This window comes from Mus caroli, unplaced genomic scaffold (genome assembly GCF_978045245.1).
Source record: "Mus caroli unplaced genomic scaffold, Mus_caroli_1 scaffold_11, whole genome shotgun sequence".
In the NCBI taxonomy this organism is placed as follows: Eukaryota; Metazoa; Chordata; class Mammalia; order Rodentia; family Muridae; genus Mus; species Mus caroli.
In genome coordinates this window covers 85,638,267-85,661,624 of record NW_028227266.1, presented here as the reverse complement: position 1 = coordinate 85,661,624, position 23,358 = coordinate 85,638,267, and the positions used below count along the sequence as shown (strand labels likewise).

Here is a 23,358-nt window from a genome sequence, read left to right as displayed (position 1 = left end):
CACGTTACTCATTAACAACTTGGTTTAGTCAAATATAGTGCCTAGGCTATCATGTTGTTCACAGTGTATCTGACTTTATGAAACCAAAATCGATTATACACTCCCATTTGTATCAGAAAAGGGCTCTCCTACACTGGGTGGCCGAAAGAAAACATGGCGAGGCATTTCACTTCCAGTTGCTTCACAAGCTCAGACCAAACAGCTTCTCACAAACGGTTGATTAAAAACACGACAAAGTAAAATTAAAGTGATTTCTTAATGAGTCTCAAGGTGTACAGCTTCATCTGTGAGGGCCATGCGCTGCAGCAGCAGACGATCCTTTAAAATTTCAGAGTTTAAGGTATTATACAACTGGGAAAGTGACATGGTGAAAAACTTAGTAATTCAAAAGATGATAACACTGGTTTGGGGTGTTTAAGGAACCAGAATTGACAGGAATTTGCACAGGCAAATTTGTTACGCTAAGATGACTAGGCTCCTTAGAAAGTCGTTGGTATCCAGTTAGGCAAGAACACTCATGCCCTTTAGGTTAGTTTTCCTCCCAGGCAGAAAATATTTCTACTACTATGAGACAAGATCTGTAATTTAATAGAACATTTCGGAATCAGTGTCCTTAATTAACAGTAAGGAACACAGTCAAATGAAGGTACATTGCCCTAGATAATTAGTCTCTGGGTGAGCTTATTAAAAACATGTTAGTGTAACCGAAGAAATGCATCCTGGCTGGGAGCTTTCTCTTTAGGAATATGGGGGCTGCAGTGCATTTGCTATGCTACTGCAAAGCCCATGATCAGAAATCCTAACCATCCTGACTGCACAGTGGAGAATCCCAGGGGACAATTCTGTCTGAGCAGTAGCAGCCTGTGGGAATCAGGTGGCAGAAATCAGAAGTGGAGGCAGGAAGGGCCCCTGGGTTCCTGAGTCTACCCATCCTTGAGTCTTTGTAATATCTTCATTTTATTTCTCAGATGCTTGGTAACAAAAATTACAGAAATATAGCAGCAGAACTAAAGCTGACAGCTAGAAATGTGAACATTGTAGCCATGTAGGCATTCTCCCTAGTCAACTGTTAGGGCTACAGCTATTAAACGTTTAAGTAAGTTTGCTCCTTAAACTGAGAAAGAAAACTTGCTGGAGAGCCTGCATAAGGGCTTTCTTCCTGAGGGCACTCATTTGTTCTCTTCTTTATCTCTTAAATACTCAAGTTTGCTTTGTTAATGATTCTTTTGGTTCACATAACATATTATGTGTTCCTGTTTGATAACTTTTCAGGTCCATACCCTCAAGTCAAATTTTCTCAGCCATGAAATTCATAAACACTTTAATAATAAAATTTTTATAATTAAAATTTGTTTTAGTTATAAATTCATTGGGTTGTATAAAAAGACTTGGGTATTACATGAATATTATTTTTAATTCTGTCATGCATTTAAGTCACTATGTGTTCATATTTTAGTTAATTCTGTTCTTTGACAATTTCATACATGTATATAATATATTCTGATAATATATAATATATCCCAGCCCCAAACTCATTCTTACCTCCTTCTCATACGTCTTAGTTTGCTTTTTATTGCTGTGCCAAAAGTGACTTGGGGAGGAAAGGTTTGACTTCAGCTTTCTGGAACAGAGTCAGTAACTCAAGGCAGGAAACCATGGAAGAACACTGCTTACTGGCTTGATCTGTCTGCTTTCTTAAGTCAGCCAGGACTACTTTTCCTCCCACATCAATCATTAGTCAAGAAAATGTCCATAGACTTGCCTATGGCCCAATCTGATGGAGACATTTTCTCAAGTGAGGTTCCCTTTTCCAGGACAGCCCTAGTTTGTGTCAAGGCAATGAAAGCACTAACTAGCACAGCATTCTTACCGGCTAACCAGTGCTTTTCCCAGATTCATGACTTTAGTTTTGCTTTGTGACTCATGGAGTTTAATAGGCATCATCTGTATGAGTTTTAGATTGGAACTATATTGGAGTCCGGTGAGGTCACATGAGGGTACACTGCTGAAGGCAGTGACTTCCTACCTCCAATATCTATCAGTAGCAAACAGTTCAGCATTGAGGAGTAGAGGGGTTGAGCCTGTGCCTCACTGTTGAGAGATTTATTCTTATACAGACCCGGTGCAGGCATTCACAGCTGCTGCAGAACTCATGGATGCAGTGGCTCACTATTGCCTGATAACGGCATTTCAAAACCCTTCTCTCTATCGGCTAGCTTTTATGTTCTTTTCATCCTCTTTCTCACAGTGTTCCCAAAGTCTTAAAGGGACAGAATAAGTACCGTGTTAAGAGCTGAGCACACATTTTCTGCTTATTCCCAGTACCCTGTATACCCATGAATCTGTGCATTGACCACCATTCACTGGAAAGAGAGGCTTCTCTCATTAAGACTCAGAGTAGCATTTGCCTATGGGTATAAGTATAAATATTTATAAGATAATTTGATTCTAGCAATTCAACTAAACAACAACATTCAGTTTCTCCCTAAGGCCCGTGTTCTCTGGTATGTGTTTTTGGATGAAATTTACAGTAGCAGGCTTAGGTACCTTCTGTAGAGTAGGCCTTGAGTCTAGAGGCAGTTGGTTACCCTTATAACTATAGTACCACGACTGCACAAGTGGGTACATCTTGCCTGGCACATTGCCTGGGTAAGTCTGTTGTTGATTTTTCTCCTCCAGCAGCTGATATAGCGCCCTCCAGGACTATGAAATCTAGCGAGCAGGGAGGGCTTTTACATCTCAATTCCAGCTTGATTTCTCTAGCTCAGACAACCAAGGTATATAGTGTCTTCAATAACAGGATCTTATTATGTAATACTGGTGGGAAAGCAAGAGGAATAGCCAAAGTCTGTCTTGCCTGGAGGGCTCTGTGATCTCCTTCACTAACAACTTGTCAGGGGGCATCCCACACCAGCACTGGGCAGTAGCAGGCTATTTTTCTTAAAACACCTTTTTTTTTAAACTAAATTTAAAAAAAAATTGGTTGCAAGATAATAATTTCATGTTACTTTTTCATAGCCCTTATTTTTTAAGTTAACCCTCTACCTCTCCTCTCATCTCCTGCCAGCCTCACCCCTACCTAAAGCTTTCCACCTCTGTATTCCTCCTTTGCCCTTCCACTGCCTACATTACATAGTATCCTCCATGGCCTCTTTCTAGTGTCCTGGTTTCTACAGGATCTCAATATTGTGTTCTCATTTTGTAATGCTGGATTGTTTGGTGACCTTTACCATTGCCCTTCAGGCAGTTGTTTTTTTCCTAACCTTCCCCACTAGGTGGAGCACATCTCCCAAGCTGGGAAAGCCTTGGAGTAACCTGCCTGCTGGTTAGACAGCTTCTCAGACACCCAGAACTAATGGGGGTGGGGTGAGATGGGGTGGGGGTGCTAATAATTAACTCTCAGTTTCTAAGAAAAATGGAACTCGAGAACCTTCTCAAATGAAATGGGAAGGTAGCCCTCGCTTCCCTGGGTTTCTCTAGCTGTAGAGTCTGCTGGAGCTGAGGATGAGGCTGCCTCGGAGATGCGTTTGCCTCATTTGATGGAGTAAAGTGTAAAGTCAGTTTACCAGTCTTGTTTCCTAACATCAAGCCGCATCTGCTTTTGAATAGTGTAGAATTTAACTCTAGAATCTTGTTGGAGTGTTTCTTATCTGACTTTAGTGAAAGAACTTTAATGTACAAAGGTGAAGTCCATGAATTTTTCGTGGGTTTACAGCTATTGACACATTTTTCAGGAGACACGTTGTAATGATAATATTTTTACATTAGTATAAAACAACAAAGTTTCAGAAAATTTTATATTTTAATAAATCTAACTTAAATTTACATATAATATTAGTTTTTAGTAAGACTGATAACAAGCCCATTGACAGAAAAAAAAATAAAGGTAGGATCCAAAATGTTTTGGATCCTACCTTTGCCTTCATAAAAGGAAGAATATTTTCATTTATTCATAATAAATCTGTGTTTTAGAAGCACAAGTAAATGAGTGGTTTTGAGTCTGTAATCTAAGGCCTGGAAAAGCACACAATTTCTTCTTATACTTAAGATAAAATATCTGCTTTTTGAGAAATATAAGATTATTGCTAGGGTTTTATTAAAATTGAAATTAATAACCAACATGCCTTTGAAAATTATATAATGAGGTAATATAACTAATATTTTCCACGTGTACTGTTAGTTATAATGCTAGTGGGCTTTATGATCTACTCCCTACCATGTTAAGAAAATCGGGGGTGTGGAGTCTGTAGACTGTGCTACGTACACACACCTGACACTGGAAGTTTATAGGCGCTTTGAAGTTCGTAGTCCCAGCTTTCCTTATGGAGCATTTGATGTGTTCCAGGGATAAGTAAGCCTTTTAAGTAAATGAGCACACTTAATCTTCATAGTCACTTGAAACAATCCAGTTGTGGGTCACTGAAGAACGCTAGCTTCTCTTTTTTTTTTTTTTAAGATTTATTTATTGATCATATCTGTCTTCAGACACACCAGAAGAGGGCGTCAGATCTCATTTCGGGTGGTTGTGAGCCACCATGTGGTTGCTGGGATTTGAACTCTGGACCTTCAGAAGAGCAGTCGGGTGCTCTTACCCACTAAGCCATCTCACCAGCCCCGCTAGCTTCTTTGTTATTTGTTATGAGAATAACGTCCTTGTGTTACAGTGAATTTCTTCTAGCCATTTTATAATGTAAAAAGGCCTTTAATTATGTATCTCTTATACATGAATTGAATCCTCCTACTTTAATTTGTGTCTGTGGTTTAATACTTTACAAATCTTGGTTCCAAGACTGACCACAGACCCTGTTATTAAGTAAGATCTGCTGTGATGGTTAGTTCTGTCACCTTGACACCAACCTCAATTAAGGTATCGCCTCCATCTGACTGGCTTGCGGGCAAATCTGGAGGGTACTTTCTTGATTAATGATTGGTGTGGGAGGGCCGCTGTGGTCAGTGCCACCCCTGGACAGGTGGCTGTGAGTTATGTAAAAACATAGCCTTAGTGGGCTACATATGGAGCCCAGTCTCAAAGACAGAGGGTAGGAGATGGGAAAGAAAGAACAGTCTACGAAATTCTGCTAATTACAGATTAATGGCATCAGTCGCAGACTCTGGGGATAATGAAGGTGAAAAGCTCTACCTTTTTTGAATATAGATTGGATTTCTCAGAGTTATTTAAGACTCTTGACCTCCCTGGCCGGTTTTTCCATCTGTAACATGAAGAGCTTGGTCTAGAGATTGCCTAGGGTCTCCTCCTCCTTGAAAGCTCCATGGTGAGAGTTGGTAAAACATTTGTGCTCTGATTACAAATGGTCTGGGAAGTGCAGAGAGCTCAGGTGAGCCTGCGCCTCTCCCTGCTTGCACACTGGCACAGTCAGATGTTTCAGCTGGAACTCTTTGTCTCTTCATATGCTGCCGCCACCTGGACACCGGTAGACCTTTTGGGAGAGGGTGAGTAAGCCTTTGTTTTTGAACTCCTGTGAGAGCCGTCCGCAGCCATCTCTTCCTGTGGCCTTTAGGAGTCTGGTCTATCTCCTGTCCTTTCCTCCTCTCTCTTTTGCTCTGTCTCTGGTGAAATACAGATTCCTTGGCTGCACTTTCCTCTGGTCCCTCTGAAGCACCGATTTCAGACCCATTTGCACCAGAGCCTTCCCCTCCTACTACAACCACTGAGCCTGCTTCAGCCTCTGCCTCAACCACCACAGCTGTGACGGCTGTCACTACGGAAGTGGATCTCTTTGGAGGTTAGTCAGTCACACCACTACTCCTTCATTCCTTTCAAGATGGCTGACGCACCTGAGACCAACGGCCTCAGAATTGCCTTATACTATGTTAACAACATGGCCTGATCTAAGTCCTTTTCCAGTGTTGGTTCATATATGCTTGACAGTGCTAAACTCGTCAGCTCCTTTCTGTGTAGTTCTGGCACTACTAGAGCAGAAGCTGTGGCCCGTTGAGGCCAGTTTGACATCAGGATCTCAGTTGCTGCCAGACTCTGGCCCACACATGGTCTCTCTGCAGGGCCTCTGCAAGTGATCCCAGGTTTCTGACACATTTAGGTATGGCTTTGGGACTAGACTCAAACTGACCCAGGGAATATTTAGAGATCATGAGAGAACAATCCTAGCTTAAATAATTCCTTAGCACTTAGACCAATGTTTCTAGATCTGTATCTGAATATCTAGATAGATGATAGATGATTTATAGATAATTGATAGATAGATGATAGATAGATAGATAGATAGATAGAGATATTGGTAAATGTACTACAGATATATTTATATAGAGAGATATAGATGAGAGGAATTAAAATTTAGATGGCTAACAGAGAGTTGACTGCTATACCTACTTCTGATTGTTGTGTTCAAGTAAAATGTAGGGTCATCTTACCTTTGGAACTTGGGGAGTCTGCACAGCACTTGGCATCATGCTGATTAAAAGCAGGTGCAGATCAGTTTTGGAAAGGACTCTTCAGAAATATGCTTTCCGTGTAGGTGCCAGTTCTGACCCAGCAAAGTGCCCCACAATGCACTTAGACACGGTGAGCATCAGAAGCCAGTTCATCTGCATATCTGCATCTGGGTGGAGCCACTGTGAAAACTCAGAGAAGAGTTTGGACCACATGCACACATGTAGGGGTGTTAGACTCATTACAGTTTCAAGTTTCTTCATTACTGTATAGCATATTTCCCAGGACATTTTGAAAATATTGTAAAGAAATTAAAAGAAGCAAGAGGTGGTGAAGGCAGGAGAGGTTTGGCAGGCAATGGTGGAATCAGTGCATTCCCCTGGTGATGAACACATACGGTTACATACCATTCCACCGTGTGCGGTGCCCTGGGCTCTGTAGTTGTCCAAGGCAAGTAGCGTTAGCTAGACATAGCATTTCTGCTGCAGTTTCACCAAAGAAATTGTCTGTCACCTTGCTGTGTTGTCACTCCGACACAAAGAAGCTTGCTCCTTAAAGAGCAGAGGGAATTACAGGCCTTTCAGGGTTTCCCTAGCAGAAACTTCTCAAAAGCAGATTGCCCTTTGTTAGTGGTTTGCTTTCTTTCAAGGTTAAAAAAAAAAAAGTTGTATCTTAATTTTTAAAATTAACTCCTTCGCCTTCCTCTCTCTGCTCTGCCACTGGCATTGAGTCTGAAGGTTTCTCGTGCAAGGTCAATGGAAAAGACGAACGAGTCACACAGCAGTTTAATACTGAAGCATTTCTGTAACTATTGCTGGTTAGAGATTTATTTTGTTCAGTCCCCATGAAAGGGGCTTGGGTACGTCTCAGGCATCAGGCAGGTCTGCCCTGCTTTCCTCTTAACTTTTCCAGAATAATAAAGCCCCAGATGTTTCTTTAAACGCTGTTTGAACCATTATGCTGTTTGTGATTAGTATCCGCCAAGTAGAAAAATCTGTGCTTCTGTCAATGCTATCACGGTGACATTATTGTCTGTTTTAAATGTCAGATTTATGAAGGGGCACTGCAGAGTCACAGCTGCCCTGTGTTTTCATCAGGTCCCTCTGCCCTCTGGCAGGGACATGAGTGAAGCAGAGCCCCTCTGTAGGTCTCATCACAGACTTGACTTACCTCTATGAACTGCCTCCTGGCCTCAGACCGCTGGACAAGCTCTGTCCACCACAGTTGGGTGTCTGTGTACCCCGCTGCCTCTTTTATAGTCTTCCATATTTTTTCCCTAATTTGTTTCATGTTCTTTTTGTTTTGTTTAAAACAAATCATTTAGAGCTATCTCAAATAAATACTAAGCTTAAATCTCCATGGCCATTTTTTTGGCCACTTTAAAATATTTTAGATCTCTAAGATGGATATGAATTTGAACTTGAGTAAAGGTACCAGCCACATTTATTTGAATAACTTTAAAATACATTTTCACATCAGATGTACAGATCATACCCAAGAGGCTCATGGAAGAGAATAACAAATTTGAGGCCAACCAGAGCCATGCATTAAGTTCTGGGCCCACCTGAGCTACACAGCAAGACTCCATCTCAAAGATATAAAAAAAATTATTCTTATTCTATGCAATTTTTATAGCAATATAGATCTCTCTAGAAATAAGCATAGTAAGTTTTAATTTCAGAAAAATACAGCTATGAAACTTCATGAATATAAAACTTTAAATGTTAAAGTTTAAAACAAATATCACGAGCATTAAAAATCTACATATTTTAGTACATTAAAATGCAAGTTTGGAAAAACATTCAGATTTCTCTCTGCAAAATGTTTTATTATTCTCTGTGAGTAGCCCATCTAAGTTGCTATATTGTCTTTTCTGGTAAATATTAACTTTTATTTTTAATTTTATTATAAGGCCAATTTTTAAGAAGTAGAACCTGCTTTCTGTGGTCATACAGAACAGAATTTAAGAATGTTGTGCTTTTAAGTTTCTATATAAGGTACACATAACTGATAAATGATAGCATGGCTCTTTTAAAATATCCTAGTTAGGGGCTGGTAGAGTGGCTCGTGAGAAAGGTGCTTGCTGCCAAGCCTACGGCCTGAGTCTCATTCCTGCCACACATGTGTTGGAAGCAGAGGGCAGACTCCGGGGAAAATAAATCCTTTTCCCACATTTATGTCTTAGGGAAAGGTTTAGATGAGAGTTTAAGAAGTTTATAATGTGGACAGCAGCAGTGGCTCTTCTCTTTAAGAAAAGTTTTGATGGGAGTCAGTAGTTGCATTCCTAATGTTTAACCATAACTAACAAGAGCAGCATTGAAGAGACATGTGGGGTAGAAGGAAACCTCTCCTGCAGTGTAGCTGTTAGTATAGGTTTCACTTGTACATAAGTAGCAGCCAGCCAGAAGAGTCTAGCCTGAAAGCATCTGCCGAGGTTACTAAGGCATTCATCCTAGGAGCAGTGGGCTGTATAGAGGAGTGGGGTGTGGTTTGTCACTGTTCAGTCTAGTGGCCGAACACACATGGCTCCTGCAGACTGTAATGGGCCAAGTCTCAACCGAGCCATTTATGGACTGTATGGCCTTGATCAAACTACCCAAGTTATTTTTCAACTGAAAAATGTAAGTTTCATATATTCTCATGTGCAACAAGATGCTTTATTTTTAAGGTGTGCATGTGTTATAGAATGGCTAGATCAAGTTCTGTGCTGATTCACATCATTTTGTGTGGGTAGAACATTTGAAAATCTCTGAACTCTGGCTCTCTTCTTACAAAATGGAGGTAATAAAAAGGCGCACCATCTAAAATAGTTACAGAAGTTAAATTTTAATAATTTTCAAAAATATGTCTCCTCCTCCCTCCCCCAGGAGCATTGACCTCAGTTCTAGGTATACAGCCATGGAAAGAAAGATCCCCAAACCATGGCAGAATATTGAGAGGACTCCTCCCATCCTACCCTCTGACACCCCCCCCCAGTCCTCACCCCCCCACACACACACACCTGGAGGTCCTCATGCTGCCTGCAGCCCCCTGGTGTCATCTAGGTCTGCACCCTCCCTGGAGTGGTTTTCTTTCTTCAGTTTGCTTACATAGTCCCCAGCCCCCATCAGTATAGCATATATTCCCTCAGGACAGCTGAGAGAAGCCATCAGATTTGATTAATATGCGCTGACAGTGTTTTTAAAAACTTTTAACTCAAGTGAGCCTCTTGTAATGTTCTTGTTATTATTTTAACTCTGCCCAGCATAAGGACCCCAGATGTATGTTACTTAACTGTCTTCTATCCAGACAAGTTTGTTACTTGCTGCATTCTACTGAGAACAAGGGCCTTGACCACAGGACTTCCTCAGCTTAAGGCATTGAATGACTCTCAGCTCTACTGTGTGACATTTCCCAATCATGTTTGACCAGCTCCTCTTAGTGAGTGAGGGTCGTGCTCTTAGGACACACCAGTAAAATCTACTGGAAATGAGGAGTGGCAGGAACACGGGGGTTGATCCTAAGCTCCATAATGAAGTGATTTGCTGTGGACATGCACTGGGAGGGGTTTGCATCCCTCAGCTATCAGTGTTCATTTAGGGCTAGAACGTAGTGTGCAAGGCTTTGGGTCCCACCGCTAGCACTGGCAAAAGAAACACAAAATGTGTTTGTGAGCTGGGCCTACAGGTATGTTAACGGCGGTTCCTTCTGTACTCAATGCACTTGTAGTCTTAAAACATGAAATTATATTTTTAATCTGTTGGAAATAGACCACTTTCCAAATAGCTAGAAAATATAATCATATTTGAAAACAATAAATGTAAGTAGAGATAAAGACATTAAGCATCATGCCCTAATTTGGTTAGCTGTTTATTTCTTTGATTCCTCCTTTTGTATCTGACGATTCTTTCCAAGGTTAGTGAAGACTTTTTCTGAATACTTACCAAACCTTTCCTGTTAACATTATGATTTTTTTTGTCTGCACTAGACTAATTTTAAATTCAAATTATTTATTTCTATAGCCATTGTCTATTTAATATTATTTGCATACAGAGAAGACATTGGATTTTTCTGGAAGCCACCAGTCAGAGGTATAAGAGAAAAATGCAGTAAAGAAGTATTATCTGGACATGAAAGTTTAATGTCTTAAATTACATAGTAAAGTTATTTTGTGTTTTAATTTTTGCATCCATTAATTTCTAATGAAACCTAAAACATGCTTTTTAGAGCCCTTATACAATGAGAATCTTGTTGGATCACAATGGCCTTCAGTGGTATCCACATACCACCATTCACGTGTTAGCTAACAGGGAGACGACACACAAAATGTAATTACCTGGTGATTACCAACAGTGCATGAGACATTCGTGTTGTATAAGGGAGCTTTCTTCACAATTTAACTCAGTTCTTTTACTATATTTTCTTCTCTTTTTATTCCTTTAATTTCTGTTATTTTTAAAACTGCACCCAAGATGCCTTTGCAGCTTCTCCTGGGGAGGCCCCTGCAGCATCCGAAGGGGCTACCGCACCAGCTACCCCGGCCCCAGTGGCTGCAGCTCTTGATGCATGCTCAGGAAATGGTGGGTTTACACATGAGCCAGTCTGTTGTTTTCTTGTCCCAATGTGAAGCCTGCGTAGTTAGATGTGGCCATATGTTTTTCTAATTTTGTTTTCTTGTTAGTGTAAACTCATTCCTCATAACTGAATGAATAATGCCAACACTTAAAACATTAAGACAATGAAGTGCATACTTATCAAAATTGGCAATTCCTCAAGATTGACAATTTTTCTCTGTGCAAGTATGCTCTCTTAATGTTTTCCCCCCTCTAACGCATTCTTTATGATATTGAGTTCAAATATATTGACATGTTTTAATAAACTTTCAGAGCTACCAGATTGCGTAGATTAGGTAAGGGCATGAAAAATAATGACCCCCCCTGGACCAAAACTACAGGCCGATTTCACAGCACCCTACCAAATATTTCAGATTGAACTTGCACTACCAACTGTGTTTTTTTCCTTTAGGAAAACATCCCAACTGCTAATAAGATATAGTTGTGAAACCCATGTAACCTTGAGGCCTAGCTAGTATGTAAATGTGTGTGACGAGTCTTCCTACCTTAGTTACGATTCTGTCTCCTGCTCCTTCCTGACTGATGCTGTGTGTGTGTCTCTACTTTGCTTTCCAAAAGACCCTTTTGCCCCATCTGAAGGTAGCGCAGAGGCTGCACCTGAGCTGGACCTCTTTGCAATGAAGCCACCTGAGACCAGCGCTCCTGTAGTTACCCCTACAGCTAGCACAGCCCCTCCAGTTCCCGCAACTGCTCCTTCTCCTGCTCCCACGGCTGTGGCAGCCACTGCTGCCACCACCACCGCCGCTGCTGCAGCTACCACCACTGCCACCACCTCTGCTGCTGCCGCCTCCGCCACCACCGCCGCCGCTGCTCCTCCTGCTCTAGATATCTTTGGTGGTAATTTGTCACTGTTACTCAATCCCTCTCATCTGGTGGCTTGAACCTGGTCCTGTAATGCACACATGCCTCATATGCATGAAAAGTGTAGTTAAATGGTTCTCTAGAGTCCATTTGCTACTTAACCCAGAGTTCTTGTGAATGCTCTGTCAGAAAACTGGCAAGTGATGCTGTCACAGGCTTGATTTTCAGACTGAGTGAAGGCCTGTGTGTTCTTGGTCTTAGATTTGTTTGATTCTGCTCCTGAAGTTGCTGCAGCACCTAAGCCAGATGCGGCTCCTAGCATAGACCTGTTTGGCACAGGTAAAACAAAGCAACGATCCTTGGTCAAGCCCTTTATAGTTGCTGTGATAACGCATTTGTTAGATGTGTGACTCTGATTTCAGCTTTCTGCTACTTACTTCTGCTTGGTTTTGGTTTCTTTCACTTTTGGAAGATGCTTTCTCCTCCCCACCACGAGGGGCCTCTCCGGTGCCTGAGAGTTCTCTCACTGCTGACCTCTTATCCGGTGAGTGCTTCCTTAGATCGAGACTTTAGAGCTCTCCCCAGAGGGTCATGGGTGGGGGAGCTCAGGTAGCAAAAGATGTTCTAATATCTTATAGGTTTATCATATGTGCTCTAAGACTCAGAATTCACCTAAAAGAAGAATCTCATTCTCTTTAGCCAGTCAGCAGCTGGTAAAGGTTGAGATTTCAAATATGAGGTTGGCAAAGAAAAAACATTCCATTTCCCACTAATTGTTCTACTATTGAAGAGTCGGTTTTTCATTTGCTTTTCTTAACTGCTAAGATTTCTCCACTCGCTTTCTGTAACTGAAATCTCGAGGCCATTGTCGGGGTCTGGGTCTCATTGTGCTGGGGATGACCTCAGTGTTCCCCTGTTCTTCACTACAGTGGACGCATTTGCAGCGCCGTCTCCTGCATCCACTGCCTCTCCTGCAAAGGCGGAGTCCTCGGGTGTCATAGACCTTTTTGGGGGTGCGTATCTCTCCTCTTTCAGCACTTATGTCATCTGGAGTCTTTTTTTGTTGTTGTTGTTGTTCTGAGTGGACTCTCCTCTTCCATTCTAATTCTTTTTGCTTCTTTTGACTCTTACATTGCTTTTGTTTCTTACATGTGAACTTAAGTTGTACAGACCTTTCCCATGTCTGTGCTGCCATCACTGTCATCCTCATGGCTCCTCACAACTTTCAGTGCATGGTCTAACAAAACCAGAGCGTTCTCCATGTGACATCTTCTTGTTTTCAGCCTTTTGTTCATCCTAACTTTTAATCACCTGTTTAGAGTCCCTCTCTACTGCTTCCTCAAAGATCCTGATCTATTGGCTATGTTAACACTCTCAAGTCCTTCAAAGCAATATAAAACATAAAATAGGTAATTGAGAATTGAAAACAAGCCAGTTAGATGTCAACATACATAATGCTGTGGAGTTTATTTACATTGAATTTAGTGTTTTTAAACCTTTACAGAGAACTTGGAGATGCTTTTTCTGGTTAAATGTATTCTTTTTCTTCCTTTATGTAGTATTTGAAAACAGAAAGGTACATTGATTATATCTTGATTATATCACTTGGTTATCTGCATGAATATCTGTATGCTGAAGTTCTTTGTTAGCAGTAAACTCACAGGAAAGAAACTGAATCATGAGTATCCATAAAAGTGAGTGTCTTTGAGCTAAAACATCATCTTTGCGTATTATACCCACGTGGATTGTCTGTTGTCACTGACACATCCTGGTACATACTGTGCTGCATATACGAGGGTACAAAGAAGTCACAGATGCTGGCTGACGTGCTGAAGGTACACAGACACTGAATGCAGATGTGTAGGTACAGGGAGTGCTGCTCCACTGGGCATATTAAATATTTAGAAGCTTAAATGAGAAGTGAGAAATTCTGGTTTACCTTCATTTAAAAATCTCAATCCTGTTTTTAATAAATGATAGACTCTAGTTTGAAAAGCATTTATTCATCTTAAAACTCTACACCTCAATCATTTAGTGAGGCACTGGTTATTAGACATTCTAGAACTCTCATGAGCGACTAAGCTCTAGAGCAGAGCATTGTGGCACACACCTCCAACGCCCCTGCCCTTGGGGAGGCTTCCAGTGCAAACAGGAGCTGAATATTAAGACTCTATCTGAGATGGTGAAATAAGACAAACTGCTTAGAGCCTGGTTTAGTCCTTCTAGCCATTTCACATACCCAGGAGGCAGGCTCTCCGTACAGAACGTCACTTATGTGCATGTGTCTGTGTGTGTCACACTTGGATTGCTTAGTCACTTACTATTTGACCCTCTTACTTTCTTGCTGCGTAACGGATAATGGATAGATGCGTTTGGAAGTGGTGCTTCTGAAACCCAGCCAGCACCACAGGCTGTTTCTAGTTCATCAGCATCGGCAGATCTACTAGCTGGTAATTGATTCCATTAAAATGGCATTTTATAAAAGTTAAGTTTGGATATAGTTTTATAAGTAATAGATACTACATAAATTGCAAAATATTTTTAAATTTTCCTTTCAAGGCATGAAATTAAAGGTGATACAGCATTAAATAATAGAAGGTTTATCACTTCCTAGATTTTATTAAATTAGTCTTAAACCCATATGTATATAAGCCACCCCTATTGATACTCCCAATCTTACTTTCAATTAGAATGTTTGTTTTTATTTGTCAAAAAGGTACCATGTTTTGTGTTAGCAATTCTGTCATATAATGACTGCTCATATATTTTAGAAGGAGTCTGTAGTTAACTATGCTGTAATATATTTGACAGTTGGTTTTATAATATGTGAGTCACCAGAGAAGAAACCATTATAGATTTTTTTCCTGTTGAATTGAAATGTTGTGACATACATCATGGAATTTTTGACAAGCTGATTATTTTTCTGTCTGAAAACACGCAGGGTGATCTCAGCTTTCTAGGAACTAGATGGGCACAGTTTGCAAGGATCACTGCTTATTGCTAAGACAGTAAGGACTGCTTAAAAGAACAGTTCAAGGACTCGAGCACAGTTAAAACCAAGCTTGAGTCTTCCTTGGAGTCAAGCCAACATCAGACTTAGAAAGTGGCCAATCGGAAGACCACAGCAGAAGGCTTAGACCCAGCTTAGCTCAGGAACTCACAGCATGCTAGCCTCACTTGGATTTTGCTTGAGAGAAGCACAGCAGTAGTCTAACAGAGGCCTCTTGACACTCAGTGAAGATTTCTGTGTACCCCCAGTCACTAGAGGGGGTGACAAGGAGTTCATTAGAGTGAGTCTCCTGAGCACCTGGAAGCCTCCAATCTAGCATCCCTCAGTTTAAATAACCCAACAGCCATGTGGTCCTTAAAGGGTAACTGGTTTTGAGCAAGTGTGGCCATAGTTTACAGCCTAAAAGCAGTGTAAAACAGGATCCCTTCACCGAGTGGAGCAGGCCAGGGAACATGCCAGTGTTCTCAGGCTTGGGATGGGTAATGGTGGAGCCTTAGTGCCCCCTTCTACACCCCCATCACTAATGCTGTAGGAAAGCTCCCTTGTGGTCACATCTTTCCTCCAGGAACAGGAGGAAGTACAGGCACCCCCACCTTCTCTCTATCAGTAATTCTGATAATAACTGGTGGCTTCGGTTTCTCCAGGGGGTGATAGCTCTTTCATTTCTTTTGTATGCCCTCTGGCTCCTAAATCCAGTCAGCTGCTCCTCCTGTTTGCCAGCTCTTGTCACGGTGATTGTGGCGATGAACCAGAAGCCCACTTTGATGTTGCTTTGTCTTCCGGAAGCTAAAACGTAACATGAGGTGTGTGTGCACCCACCTCACACAACCCAGCAGTGCTGACTTGAGACAAGGCCTGACCGTTTGCCTGGCTTTCCCCTCAGCCCAGATGCATTTCACAGAAGTTTTAACTTGGCTAGACACTTTCAACCTCTTATCGAACCAATACATTCAATTCAGATTTAAAAATCTGTAGTAAGATTTCAACAGGCCACAGAAATAGCACAGATTCCTGGTTCCTTGGTGAAATTGATCCCAATGGTTTTTAAATGAGATGAGTTATAAGTCTTTGGCTCTGGAGTTATGATTAAAATCAATTGTACTGACTACCTGAAGAATTCTAAGAAATCTTTCTTAGATATCGGCTGGCCTGCCATAGACCATTTCGGTCACAGAACTGTTCAAATCCACTAAGCAGGAGGCTGGCCAGAAGGCCACACTGTCTGTTCTAGTGTTATTAGTCCACAGTGCCTCACTGAGCTCTCCAGGACCAGAACCTGAGATACTGTTTCTAAAAGAGCCTAGAACTTTAGGACCTGGAGCAGAAGCCAGGGATCTTGGGAAAAGAAAGCATTCCAGGTCAGCGGCTGGTGACAGAGCCAAGAGGTTTGGTCCTAGGGATGCCACAGGATCTATACCATCCCTGGAGAGTAAAGGATGCCAGCTGCAGAGAGATATGTTTCCCAAAAGGCTCGCTTTGGGTCATGTCTCACACACAAAAAAAGCTTAAATTGATCAGTTGACCTGTGCAGCCTAAAATCTTACTAACGTGAGCTAGAAAAGAGACCAGTGACAAACCTCCCAATGCCTGTGCATGTTTAAACAGATGCTAACTCTACTCTTCAGTTGCTTCGCCTGCCTTTTCTTACGACTCTGGCAGGAAAACGTATGTGTACACTTCTGCGTTTCTCTCCCCCCCACTTAAATAAATTAATGTTCAATGCAGACACGTTTGCATGGGTATTATGGTCTACTTTGCATCAAAGCATTTCCTGTCAGCTACTTTGGTATTAGAAGATCTGATTTTCTTAGCACAGACAACACTTTCACCAGGTATCCTGATATAAGAAAATTTAAATTACATTTTAGATGTTTCTAAAATTTTATTTAAGAGACTGGCCTTTCCCAGTTTTAATTACAGAAAAGCATTTCTTATGATGGCTTAACTATGACAGCGCTGGGAAATCACATTTCTAGTTTTTAAAAATGTTATGGAATATCAACGTAATTATATCTTGTGATTGTTTCCAGTCCTTTCCTCAGGTCAACATCATATCTACAATTCAGCTAACAGTGGTATCTGAGTTTATGTTACCCAGTTATCTTTGTTTAATGCATATAAAACAGAACAAATATTGGGACAAGGCGTTATGGCTGTTTGCAGAGCTTAGCACCTGGCATTGACTTGTGTATATGTTTATATAGAGACATAGCTACAAAGCCCACAACCTATATAAATAAAAAAAAAACCTTTAAAGTTAACAAAATGAGGTGGAACATACCACTAATTTCAGTGTTCAGGAAGCAGAACCACAGAGGTCACCAACTACTTTGAGGCCAGTCTATTTTCCTTGAAGGCATCCAGGGCTTCGTAGTCAAGAAGTGTCTTAAACACATGAATAAGTCTCGTAAAAGATACATAACCTACAAACTGTGCTTGCATTAATATTAGGGTGAGAACCACAAAAAAGTTGCATTTTGTGGAGAATTTTCTAGTCGTGAATTATAATAAAACTATTTTATAAAGGATAAAAGAAAGATAATACAGGGATGCGATTACAGTCAGATTAGACTATGCAGAAGAACTCTTGGTCACTGGAGTGAGGCCTCATACAACTAAGATTTCTTCTTCGCCTTTCTTTTTGTGTGATCTTGGGGACCACACTCAAAGCTGCTTTCTTGCTGGCGGATAGGCAGGGCCTGGACCATCGCTTCGAAGGAGCAATTGTACCTATAAGTAAAAAGCAATAAATAGATGGTAGAGTAAAATGCTGAAATTATTTTTAAATATCTTAAGCCAACTATTAAGAGTAACTTTAAAAACAAAAAGAAAATGTTACTGAAAATTCATGTGTATTATAAAACCAGAAAACAAAAGACTAAATGAAATGGGTAATTTAAGTTGTTGTGTAAAAGCCAGTTATGTTTCGCTCAAATTCAGATCCAGTCTTGTCACATCATAATTAGTTGCAATACCATATATTGATGACACACCTTAATCTTCATCTTCTGCCAGTTTCAGTGGCTCTCAACCTTCTTGGTGCTGTGACCCTGTAGTACGGCTCCTCATGTTGCGATGACCCAACCATAAAATTATTTTCATTGCTATTTCCTAACCATAATTTTGCTACTGTTATCACAATGTAAATATTTTTGGAGATAGGGGTTTGCCAAAGGGGTCATATCCAAGGTTGAGCTGATTTAAGCAATAATATTAATTGCTTGATGTGTCTAATATAGTGAAACTGAAGAAAAGTCTGGAGCCAGGATAATGGCTCTGACCTCAAGCTTTCTTATCTATTGAACCTCATCGGACTATTGTGAAGATAAAATAGATTCGTGTATGTTTTATGTGGTATCTGTCATACATGGCCCTGGTCCATACATGACTGAAAACTGCCATGAATGTAGCTAAGCCCAAAATCTTAAAGTTATTTTTCAAACATGAGGGTCCCCACCCCCCATTTCTAGATGGGAGTTGACTCAGTTGCACCATTCAAGGGTTAACTTGGTAGACACCATCACTCTACAATGGAAGAGGTTGGATAAGCCTGTGGTAGACATTGCTGGTTTTGCAGAATCTAAAGTACTCAAATGCATGTGATGAAAATGGGTCAGTGTTCAAACAGTACCTCAGGCTCAGGTGTCCCATCCCAGCGAATGTGATCTTAGCTTCCCGTGAAGTTCATTAGTGTGCAGCACATAAGCCCGGTATGAACCAGCACAAACACCATGTCCCCTTTCTATGGAGTCTACCAGACAGTTTGACTCTTTGCAGTCTCTTCCTACCCTAGAATGACAGAGGTGACACAGGTGAACCCTGAGACTTTCAAACCACCATTATTTTGATTCTAGAGTGTACTAGTTTCCTGGGTGGGATCCCAGGAAGCTAAGTCAAGGGCCTTCACTTCCAATCTCACCTGTAACTAAGAACTAGGCTAGACAACAGCTGGCTAAACTCCCATTCTGAGGTGTAATGTTTCAAAACTCACCATTAATTTAACCACCAATGTCCCTAAAGACAAAACCATAGTATTCCCAAACATAACAGTCATTCTAATTCATGTTTGCCTCAGAATGTGACTAGTTGTCACTGATGTGGAGAATGTATGTACTTTCTGTGGCAAATAATTTTTAAGTTAATTCAGTTATTTTAAGTTAATTTAAGTTATTTAAATATTAAAATCACCCAACATGACCCCTCAGACTTTCAGTAATAACTTTAAATAACTGACATTTTCCCCAAAATGCAGTATTTTTGTATATGTATTTACGGAAAATCTAGACCCATGAAATCTTACATTTATGTCACTTCTGATTTATAGGGACAACATTAGTGCCTACTACTGAAAAGATGGCCAAAGTTTGATGAAAAATTCTTTTAAAAAGATAAATTGGTTTTATGAATTGCAGTGTTAATGTATGTCTGTCATTTTATAAACTCTTTGTGAAGAAGAGAAGATGTGGCTAAATTTGAAAAAAAATTGCAACAAATTGGTTATAAGAAAGACTTCTAGGCATCATGGTGCATGCCTTTAATCCCAGCACTCAAGAAACAGAGGCAAGCAAATCTCTGTGAGCAAATCTTGCAAGTCGGTCCTGTCTACATACATAGTGAGTTCCAGGCATATCCAGGACTATATAATGAGATTCTGTCTAAAAAAAAAAAAAAAAAAGGAAAAAAGAAAGAAAAAGAAAAGGAAAGAAAAGAAAAATGATAGACAAACAAGTGGTTAAAAAAAAAAGCCTTTTATAATAGAAAATTACCCAGTGTCTTACTAAGGGATCACCAATCACCTTGCAGATTGCATATTTTTATACAGCAACACAGAGTCAGTCATCTTCGACTTTCTGTTTCTATTGCTTAAGAGACATGAACTGCCTCCAGATTCAAAGAGTAAATAGTTAATTTGATATCTGATTAATTTTCAGTATCTCTACTCTATAAACACTAGCTTACTGTCCTCGGCACTGTGTTAAGTATTAGTAGTAAAGACAGGAGGAAAGGGGACATAGCTCCTGAACCTAGCAAGCCATCTCTGGAGTTAGGATGGGGGGGTGGGTGGTACCTAGGGAGGAAGGCGTGGTGAGAGTGGGATGCAGCTATGCTCCACATTGCTGAGGACAGGGCTGCACATGGAGGATGCAGTGTAAATAGCAGCACTGGGTAGCAGCACGTCATGGGATTCCTTCCAGAGGCCCGTGATGTTAGGAGCTGTCAGTTTGGCTGCAGCCCTGTTTGCAGGGATGGGGAGCAACCTGATCAGAGCCAGACGGCGCTGGATGCTCTACAAAGGAATCTCAAAGTGATGGGAGTCAGTGAAAGCTTTGACATAGACAACTGTCAGCATTGTCTACTCAGATTGACCACCCTGTCTGTGCTGCCAATCGAGGACCAGAGGGAATACCCACTACAGACTGGACATCCCCTTGGTGCCTGTTACCTGGATGAGCGCCTGCTTACCCTTGGTGGTGCCATGGGGCTAAAACACATAAAAACTGAAGGTTTGATGGCCTTTGTTTTAAATTTGCATTTCATTACTGAGCCACTGTATGCAACTGAACATGTAATAACCTGTTACTATCATTATAAAGTGTCAATGTGATGAAGACTGATCTGAGATTTTTTGTGGAACGGAGGGATTCAAGACAGGATCCCTCCAAGTAGCCTTGACTTCCTGGAACTCTATAGACCAGACTGGCCTTGAACTCACAGAGATCTGCCTACCTCTGTCTCCCAAAATTCTGGGATTAAAGTTGTTTGCCACCACTGCCCAGCAACTGATCTGAGTTCTAACCCTTCTTTGCTTTCTGTATTTCATCATTCCAGATTCCGATATCACAGGTTCTAATAAGGTTCACTAACGTGTGTGCATCGTACTTAAGTGTTTAAGTGCTGCTGTGTTTCTGGTCAAGTTGGATCCGTCATTCAAACATGATGGATCAACATACTTGAGAAGTGTTTTGCAAAACGAGCCTCCTGGATTCACTAATTGCTCACCATGCAGTCTTTCCTCTTCAGTTCCTGTAGCTTTTACTGACTGTTGTAGGCCCTGTCCCCCATCTTCAGCTGACATTTTTTTCCTGGGTCTTTTTTTGAATTAGGATTTGGGGGTTCTTTCATGGCCCCTTCTACAACGCCAGTGACTCCAGCTCAGAATAACCTGCTGCAACCCAGTTTCGAGGCAGCTTTTGGAACGACGCCTTCGACTTCAAGCAGCAGCTCCTTTGACCCATCAGGTGAGGCACCGGCTGTTCAGACACTCTTCCTCCTTCTGATAGTGGCCTCTACCTCCCAAGGTCAATGTGATTGTAGGAAACTCTGCAGGCAGACATTGTTAAGCCTGGTTGGTGGCTCTCAAATTCAGTTTCCCAGGACAAGTTTGGTAGCTCTAAGAATAACCTCCTGTCCTTTCTCTTTCTATTTTTGAATTTTAGCAGAAAGCTTACCACACCCACCCTCTATTTTGCACAAGCTCACATGCACACGATTTAGCCATGTAAAGGGAGGACAAATACTTTGTAGTGAACCTTTGAACAGTCTGAGTGTGTGGACACCCCAACACACCCCACTCCTGCTGTTGCTTACGCCCTCTGAAGCTTGCATGGCCCTCCGTTTTATGAAGTTGAGACACAAATACTACCTCTGCTTCTAACCTCTCATCATGGCTGTCATTCTGTTTCTCTTCTCTTCCATTCTCCTCCTCTCATGCTGGCTCCTTCCTACAAATTTTCAATTGGTGAGTTTTTGGCAATTAAATGTGTTTCAGAAACACCCTAAAGATACCCCCTGCCTGACAATTTGGTTGCTTCCATTGCCAGTGCTGACGTGGATGCTGTCTCTCCCACCTTAGAATGACTGTGTAGTGGTGTTTATGGTAGATACGCATAGTCTCCTACAAGAATGTAACAAGCCCAGAGTTTTTATGTCAATAAGATATTAGCAATATCTTATGGAAACTCTAAGCCTGTTTTGAATAGACTTTCTGTATTCTAGGAACTGAACAAGTGGTACTTGTCATCTGGGGATGAGGGACACCAGTAGTAGCTTTTGAATCCTATCCTTAGGATCCTGTTGAATTTAATATGTCCATAAAGTATAACCCAAACATTGCCACGAAAAGAAAGGGAAAATCAAAATTATCTACCTCTAAAATATGAGCAACTATCATCCAGATACATATTCCTAGATGCTGATAGATCACTATATTTTTTTTTTTTGCTAATTTCATTGGACACTCAGAAGTTAAATCTTTTCTCAATTACAGATGGCTTTGAGAGTAAGCATCATAGATTTCCTTGGGTAAATCATATACAGTTTACTACACATCATTACCATTTAGAATAAAAAGTACTCAGTGGTTGTTTTTAATTAGACTCACAATGGCTACCACTTATTTAGTGCCTATACAGAGGAAACATTGTAATAAACATGTGGAGAACTACTCTTTAATTTGATCCTTATAATAGAGGCATATATTGTCGGTATTGTCCCCATTTAAGTATGAGAAGATGAAGTGTCAGATTCCCAACACACAGAGCTAGTAAGGGGTGTGGCTGAATTACAGCCTGGCTCTGTGCTCTGTCTAGTACATTCAGCTATACAGCCTTCCTCCCCATCTTTTCTCCATGCTCATTAATGTTTCCATGTATTTTGAGTAGACATTCTTTTCGGTATTCATAGTCACAAATTATATGAGTTGTTGTTTCTTTTACAAGAACGTACGTTCATGTGTTTCCATGGTTTCATTAAGGACTGTCCTTTGCATAATGTCTCTCTCTGTCTCTTTTTGTTTCAAATTTTCTGAACCTGGTCTGTTTGATTTTCAGTGTTTGATGGTTTAGGCGATCTTCTGATGCCAACCATGGCACCATCCGGGCAGCCTGCCCCTGTCTCAATGGTCCCACCCAGTCCTGCAATGGCAGCCAGCAAAGGCCTCGGAAGTGACCTTGACTCGTCTCTGGCCAGTTTAGTAGGCAGTGAGTAACCTAGTTTTAGTTGCATGAAGCACATGTGAACTGAATTATTTCTTTTTTTCGTATCTTTTCATTTTTGTCTGTCTGGTTTTGCCTACAAGTAAATGAAATTAAAGAGTAGCTCTACATAGTTAGCATTTCACCATAGCCTTTCTTTAGAAAGTAATCACTCGCCATTCCATTGTCTTGTAAGAATACCCATGTCACTTTTAATCTAAATTACCCCAAAACAAAACAAATAGCAACAAAACAACCAGGAGCACACACACTGGCATGCACAGGTAATATACAAAGGCATTTCATATAAGTGCATAGCCATCAGAAAATAGAATTATACTATGTCAGCATATTTATAGTATCGGAATATCATGTTTTAAACAAGCATTTATTGATCAGGAGGTATTATTCCAGGCACTGGAGACAATCCAGTGAACAGAATAGACAAAATTTCTATTCTTACGGCCCTCACAGAGGTCAGAGACAGAGCAGTGGAAAGCTTACAAGAATAAATTCTGCTTTATGTTACATCACGGTTGCCAGGCGGGAGTA

At 40.9% G+C, this 23,358-nt stretch overlaps 1 protein-coding gene across 5 annotated transcripts in view; it reads left to right on the top strand.

Annotated features, from left to right (window-relative positions):
- The window catches only part of Snap91 (synaptosome associated protein 91), a 116,212-nt gene that overhangs the window by 78,880 nt on the left and 13,974 nt on the right, over positions 1 to 23,358 (top strand). For 2 of the 5 annotated variants that reach the window (XM_085827814.1, XM_085827812.1), the window contains exons 14-23: positions 5,437 to 5,451; positions 5,583 to 5,744; positions 10,861 to 10,968; positions 11,581 to 11,859; positions 12,085 to 12,162; positions 12,296 to 12,367; positions 12,753 to 12,836; positions 14,190 to 14,273; positions 20,938 to 21,072; positions 22,663 to 22,812. In XM_085827814.1, coding sequence (XP_085683940.1) covers positions 5,437 to 5,451; positions 5,583 to 5,744; positions 10,861 to 10,968; positions 11,581 to 11,859; positions 12,085 to 12,162; positions 12,296 to 12,367; positions 12,753 to 12,836; positions 14,190 to 14,273; positions 20,938 to 21,072; positions 22,663 to 22,812 — 1,167 coding nt within the window. The remainder of the gene's footprint in view (positions 1 to 5,436; positions 5,452 to 5,582; positions 5,745 to 10,860; positions 10,969 to 11,580; positions 11,860 to 12,084; positions 12,163 to 12,295; positions 12,368 to 12,752; positions 12,837 to 14,189; positions 14,274 to 20,937; positions 21,073 to 22,662; positions 22,813 to 23,358) is intronic. The other 3 variants (XM_085827815.1, XM_085827817.1, XM_085827816.1) reach the window with 3 other exon arrangements.